The 7,430-nt window shown below is 42.2% G+C and overlaps 1 protein-coding gene across 1 annotated transcript; it reads left to right on the top strand.

Annotated features, from left to right (window-relative positions):
- Positions 1 to 268: 268 nt before the first annotated feature.
- Positions 269 to 6,246, top strand: LOC139947151 (uncharacterized). Its single transcript, XM_071945011.1, has 7 exons — positions 269 to 477; positions 1,136 to 1,428; positions 1,642 to 1,697; positions 2,263 to 2,389; positions 3,011 to 3,135; positions 3,855 to 5,096; positions 5,652 to 6,246. The coding sequence occupies exons 1-7, from the start codon at positions 358 to 360 to the stop codon at positions 5,939 to 5,941; spliced, it is 2,253 nt and encodes a 750-aa protein (XP_071801112.1). The 5' UTR covers positions 269 to 357; the 3' UTR covers positions 5,942 to 6,246.
- Positions 6,247 to 7,430: the final 1,184 nt, after the last annotated feature.

Consider the following 7,430-nt stretch of genomic DNA (forward strand, 5'->3'; position numbering starts at 1 on the left):
CCTTAAAACTACCTTGAACATGATTGTATCCTGGTTTAGTTAACTACACAATGTATACAGTTATGTGCTAATGATTTGCCTTATCTAGGAGGTACTGTGTAAGCCAGATTATAAAAGGGTGATTACATTGATTATTTCAGTGATCAATACACCCAATTCTTTGTCATATCGATCACGCATATAACTGCACCTAAAGTTGCGTTGCTATGCTGAGGGAAGCTTTAGGGGTATGTCAACTTGTTCAGTTGATTGGATCCCGCAATGGCGAACGGGACCGCGGTCCCAGAATCTAGCCAAGTTGACCGGGGCCCAAGGCCCTTGACTCGCCCAGCTCTGCGACGCTCTGACACCCGTACCATGGACCGACCGGCAGTTGCCGTCCGTAAACGGGTAGGAGGGTATGTGGTTGGAGATACAGTAGGTGAGGGCTCGTTCGGTAAGGTCCGGATGGGTACACACACCGATACAGAAGAAAGGGTAAGCTTGGACTTAGTTTCCTTTTTGATAGAACACAGCCAAAATGTTGGTTATCGAAGAGCTCAAATAATCCCACCTTCTTAGGTCAAATGGTTTGAGTGTTTGCTATTACCTTTACCCATTTAGAAGCTAGTCATGCCTTTGTAGTTTTTCCTTTTTTTATTTTTTATTTAAGTACAGCTTTTGAAAATATTACTTTGAGCACATTTCACTCGTTGGTAATGATATTTTGTAAACAAAACAAATATGGGGAGAAAATAGCCGTTGTTGATTTAATAAAACTAAGATTTGGCCGCCTAGACCCCTTCAGGCCCTATTCATTGAACTGACAATAGTTTTTACAGTGTTTTGGGGGCAGCCAGTTTGTTTCCATCGATTCAAACCAATGTAACTAAACCAAGGCTAGCAGTAAAACACGAGAGTTGGTCCCTGATGGCTATTTCGCGTCATCCAGGAAACATGACGCACAATTAACTTTTGTAAACTTTGGTAACTCCTTTTTATTTCATTCGTACAACAGATACAATTTGCAAATAATTTTGAGTAACACTATAAAACAAAGGTCTAATGCGGGGTTCGAATCAAATCCATACTACAATTATGTTGTTCGACGCAGAGACTAAATTCCACTTTCAATTATTTAAAATTTTTATTTCAGGTTGCTATGAAAATCATTGACAAGAGACTTGTAGCAAAACGCGAGTACGTTCGGAAGAACCTTCGCCGTGAAGCGGTGGTCCTACAACGGCTAAGTCATCCGAACATCATCCGCCTGTACGAGGTGTTGGAAACATCTAATAACTACTACTTGGTTATGGAGTTCGCTGAAGGAGGTCCCTTCATGAAATATCTTTGCGAGAGGAAGAAATTAAGCGAGAGGGAGACGAGGAAATTTATGCGGCAGTTAGTGTCCGCTGTGGAGTTTATGCACCAGGCTGACGTGGTCCATAGGTTCGTGTTAAAAATCTTCTTTGTTGATCTTTAAATGCAAAGTGAACCTTTGATTTTTTTTTGATCCTATTAAATTAAGATATATACAACGAAAATAAAGTGTTTAAATTTCGTTTCAAAAGGTGGTGGCGTTATTGAGATATGCCTATGGCGGGAAATCTGGAGTGGTTCTTGATGCAATTAACTTGTTTCTCTTTTTTTAATCATTTGCAGAGATATTAAAGTCGAAAACTTTCTCTTAGATGAAGATATGAATTTAAAAGTAATAGGTGAGTGTATGTTTTAAGATCAGTAACGACAAGTAAGTTTATCCAAACCCTAAAAAAATAAATGTTGTACAAATTTGCACATGAAAGAAAATCGTTCAACGAACCTGTGTTTTAGTTATGCGACGGCTTTTATAATAATATTAGTCAGTGTTGGTGTTAGTTATGCGAAATGGAAACGGCTTCTATAATTTATGAAGACTGGCCAAATATTTTCTGTTATTCAGAGGTTATTTTGTTTTTGAGTCAAATATACCCCAAACGACCCAGATACAAAGTTTAATACTGGTTTAAATAACACTTGTTTCTACAAAGTGATTACACTGGTGGTATTTTAACACTCTATGAAAGCATCTATAATGTGGCAACACACATGGTGTCAATTTCAAACCCCAATTTGTGCAGTGTATGGCCTGTTTTTCAAAATCAGGGTCAAGTCTCAAACCGGAAAGTATGACCTTTTGGGGGTTGTGTCTCTTCCGTAAATATCGTTATTGTCCACTTATACAAACAATTACATTTATTATATCACATTATTTACATTATTTCGTTTACCAATGTTTACCAGATTTTGGACTCAGTAATATCATGGGTTCCGACGGCTTGCTGAAGACACAGTGTGGTTCACCAGCATACGCCGCTCCAGAGATTTTCTGTAATGCTAGCTATGGACCTGCTGTCGACGTGTGGAGTATGTACGTAAAATATGATTATATTTTTATGTGACTTTTCACTCTTAGTCAATGCATCATTGTAAAACATGCACTAAATTCATAAAAAATGTTAAAGCTGACGGCCTGATTTTCACCGAAATAATTTTTGATGAAGAAAGAGAAGATAGTTTTTTTGTTTTGAACGAATTTTGACAGATGATGTTGTTTTCAAAACGAAAAATGCACTGACATCTTTGCATAAAATGCCAAATAACGTGAGATACTGTTGAGATGTTTTTTGTGTACATTTTTTAAAGACACTGGACACTATAATTGGTAATTGTCAAAGACTAGTCTCCTCACTTGTTGTATCTTAACGTAAAATGCATAAAATAACCTGTGAAAATTTGAACTCAATTGGTCGTCATCAAAGTTTCGAGATAATAATGGAAGAAAATAACACCCTAACTAATCTTGTCACACGAAGTTGTGTGCTTTCAGATGCTTGATTTCGGGACCTCAAACTCTAATTCTGAGGTCTCGAAATCAAATTCGTGAAAAATTACTTCTTTCTCGAAAACTATGTTACTTCTGAGGGAGCTGTTTTCCTTAAAAACTGAATGTACTTCTCATTAACGCTAATATGACCAAATCTTTTGCCAGAGGTGTGAACATGTTCGCTATGCTTACGGGTGAGCTCCCATTTACTGTCGATCCACCAACAAACATGACGAAACTCCATGCAAAGATCATGCAAGGCTGTACCATACCACAACATCTCACACGTGGTAAGATATACAGGGTACTGACTGTGGGGTTTTGTGGGACCAGTTTGGCTCGATTATATAAAGAGCTTAGAATTTATCTTAACCATCAATCACTCTTAAAGTGAGATGTCACAACAGAAGTCACATGGTAACATTGACAACTCATTTTAAGATGAATCTAGTGATTTGGGAAAGCGGAGTGTAGAAACAAAGTAACTGCATACCAATGACGTCACCAACGCACCATCCCAATGACCCAGTTTAGCTTCCGTGAGCTGTACAGGGATTGCTTTACTCAAGACTCAATACTCATGAATGATTATCATAAATTAGTTATACATTAAGTCTCATTTTGGAGAAGCGTTTCTTTTCAAGGATATACAACATCCCATGGGTGTTCACGTGCTTGAAATATGTTACGGGAAAACAAGGATACAGCAGATAGCAAGTGTGTTTGCGCCATAAGCAGATTCCCCGGGTGTAGTGCGTATTTTAGTTAATGTGCACCATAATATTTACTTATAAAAATGGCAGACGATGCATGGGCAAACTGTAGCCGCTTGATGTAGGCCAACGTCAGTTCCATGGTCAATGCCTAACTTTCCGCTTGTATGAGATAAGGTTTTACATTTAGCAGCTCTATTTATAACTCCTTCAATGAAAGACCGACCCGTAAATCTTTCAAACTATTTTCGTTTGAAATAACTCTCGATAAAACTTTTTTTTTTTATTCCTTTTAGAATGTAAAGACCTATTGGGTAAGCTTCTCACAGCTGACGAAAAAGAAAGAATCTCACTTTGTGACGTCATGCGCCATCCCTGGATAAACAGAGGCTACACGCGCAGACTGTACCCGTCAGAGTTTCCCAACAGACTCACCAATGAGCAGCTGGACACCAGTGTTATTTCGTCCCTGGTATCCGGCGGATTCACCGAGTCTGTCATCAGGGACGCGGTTACCCAGAACAGACCCATCGCGGAGACGGCTGGGTATCATCTACTACGCAAGCGCGTTTCTAACGGATGGGGTTTTCCAGATGGGAGACTATCGGTTACAAATAACCAACTTGGTAGTCCTGCTGAGGAGGTTGTCGACCTCGAATCAACTTCGCTTATTTTCACCCCTGCACCTCCTCCGGCCGCCGGTGGGTCTTCTCGACCATGCAGCAGCCGCTCGCGCCCCGGGAGCAGCCGTCGCTCCCGGCCTAGCAGTAGCGTCACGAAACACGACAGGGCCAAATCCCAGCTGGCAGCTAAACCGAACACAATCGAACAGGAAAACAGATTAAAGAGTACCCACGCAAGTGATCCGAAAATCCCAGTCCCACTTCTTTCAATTGATGCCCGGAAAAGCAAGCCCACTCCCCGTGAGGATCCACCCACGCGCGAGATAGTCCTCGAGGACATGCGGAAGAAACTGTCTCATTATCTCGAGAAAGAAGTCAAGAACAATGAAATAAACACCAAAGACAACAATCCTGTTATTGTTATAAGCAGATCCATAGGTGAGAATTACAGCTCAGACAGACAAAGACACAGACAAGCAATCGAGATAGAAGATATTGTAGAGACTTTAAGTATACAAACCGTGTGTGACTCGAACATTTCAAGTGGGAGTCCGAGGAAACACGTCCCCAAACCAGACATCGAGACACAGGTGATGGGGCCAAGTGGTGCGAGTCCCCCCATGAAAACTGCCGCACAGAGAGGCTGCATGATCATCGTCAACGGGAAACTTGCAAAGGGGGATCTTTTCTCAGAAGACACCTTGAAGAAACGGTCCGCCTGGACGTCTGATGCGTTCCGGGAAAGCCCAACTCCGAGCGTCCGGTCTAGGGCACTGCGAAGGGGGCCTGGTGTCATGCATCGTTCGCAAACTGATCCGGGTCAAGGGTACCCATCTATGACGCTGGAGCCCAATCGGGAATCACTCAGCAGGATGCTGAAGAATAGAGATACCCACGCACCATATCAAAGTCATGGTGGGTTTTATTCAGACTTGGGCATAGCCATTTACAATTTATCATCCTGCCACCATCTTGGTCATGTTCCCTAAATCTAAAATAATATATATAGTCATCGTTATAAAAATGAACTAGACTCTATAGGCCCTTCCAGCCTCGGTTTGAATACCTTGATTTGAGTGTGGGAGAAAATAAAGATGGACGCATCAAGATAAATGTCTATAGGCTGGACTCAGTATACATAAACGGATATTATTAGATTATACTAAAGTGTAACCGGTCAGCGTTGTGATCCATATTCGACCTTCTGAACAATCGCACTTATTGTTTGACAGTTTCACTCTTCCCGCTATGCACAATCTCAGCAAAACAAAATGAATACTCAGTGAACCAGTCAGTGGTGGGGTTGGGTGGGGCTTTTTGTGGGAGGGGGTGCTAATGCATTTTTGCTGTGCATTACGAGTAATAGTGTTCTAAAATACAGAACAAAATGTCAGACTTGTGCTCTTTAGCACAACAAGAATGTACATCAGGTAACAAAGTAATGTTTATTTTGTATTTCACTTTCCACAGGTGCTTTTCCCGCCCATCGTCTTGGTCTCTACTATTCCGTAACCAGACCACAACATCATTATCCAGGTACTCCACACGAAAGCCGACGCGGTGGGAACCAGACTACACGAACAAGATCACACACCGCCCCAAACGGTAGATCGGTGCCAGGTGTTCATCTCCGTCACGGACCATCAACTTTACGGAGCGCGCATTTTTCCGGGAATAAAAGACTCGATTCTGGGAACTTGGGTCCTGGAAGTGATTTGTCCCTGCCGAAGATAAATACGTATAGAGTCGGTTGTCAATAAACCTTTCATGCCGACACCGTCGGCCTTTTCAAAACAATGCCTTGGGCTCGGGGCCCAATTTCATAAAGCCTGTAAGTACACAAAACTTGCTAATCACATAAAAGTATTGCTTAGCAGAAACAGGTTACCAATCAAAATTACAATAAGTTTGCATTGTTGTGGCTGGTGCCCAACTAAATTGTTGCTTAGCAAGGAAACTCGTCAAGCAGTAGTCTCTGCTGAACAGCTTTACGAATTGGGCCCTGGTATTCTCGGCACATCTGTTCACTCACTCTGGGTATTCTGTGCCCCCCCCCCTCCGCCCCCCACCCCCCATGCGGCAAACTGTGTACGGGTGACATTATGTCGATTCGCCCTGTAAACTTGCACCAGAATATTTCTCCTTCAAGCCTCAGTTTGGACGGAAAAGTAATATGGATGCCCCTAGGAATAACGCATCGGATAACCGACATTGTTTTGTCATAATTACATGTTTGTAATGTGTACTGGCTGTCCACATGAATGAGCTAGATTATTAAACTCTTGTATCTTCGTTTTTTACATTGCGAGAATAAATGAGATGAGTTTATCGGGAAACAAAGGGACTCATGAAATTATTCAAATTACCCCTTACATTGGCCGCCATCTTTGATTGCAAATAGAAACCATGACCGCGTGTGCGGTGATATGATGACTATAAAAAGCAGGGTGCAACAGCGCCCCAAACCCTTCGCCCGACCCCAGCGGCCAGCTGCCGATTTCACAAGACGCTAGGATTAATCTCGAGTTAGGACGAGCAACCCATCCTAACTTAGGATGGGTTCAATTCGTCCTACGTACTTGGATACGGAACTGAACCCGTCGTAAGTCCTAAGATGATTCCTAAGTTAGGAAGATGTTTGGTGAAATCGACGGCAGGTCTATCTATAGGACCGCTGGGATGGGCTTATCAGCTGGTCAGATTCTCATTTCCCGGGAAGTACGTCACCCGTAGTGTATACTTATATGTTGCAGTGTGAGTGTGATGCATGACGGGACTGAGAATTTTCTGGACAGACCAATGAGTGTGCTGATACGTTTGCCCATCTTCGCCAGCGCCTTTGATTTAAGGCAAGGCGCTCTGGGGATCCGGGACGAGCGAACCCAAACCCCGCCACCCCGTGTCCACTGTACCCCCTATATAATGAGAGTTAAAGGATTCATTCGCATTCACGCAATATGAATGGTTAGGAAGAAGTCATACATCTCAGGGATCCTAAAATATGTTTTAGCCCCCCCCCCCTCTTTAATTGTTCCCCTTCTCTTGTGTAATACTTGAAACAGTGAACAAACCAGAGAACGAAAGTTTTAGCGAGCCGTTTCTATAGCCCTTGATTATCGTAAGAGGGCGCCCTGTTAACATCATTTCTTCGTGATAACTGATTTTCAGCTATTTCCTTTCAATCGGTTTTACGTGTTTATGTCTTGTAATCTTATTATTGTTGTTGAATCTCATTGACGGGGGCATTTA

Source organism: Asterias amurensis, chromosome 14, assembly GCF_032118995.1.
Source record: "Asterias amurensis chromosome 14, ASM3211899v1".
In the NCBI taxonomy this organism is placed as follows: domain Eukaryota; kingdom Metazoa; phylum Echinodermata; class Asteroidea; order Forcipulatida; family Asteriidae; genus Asterias; species Asterias amurensis.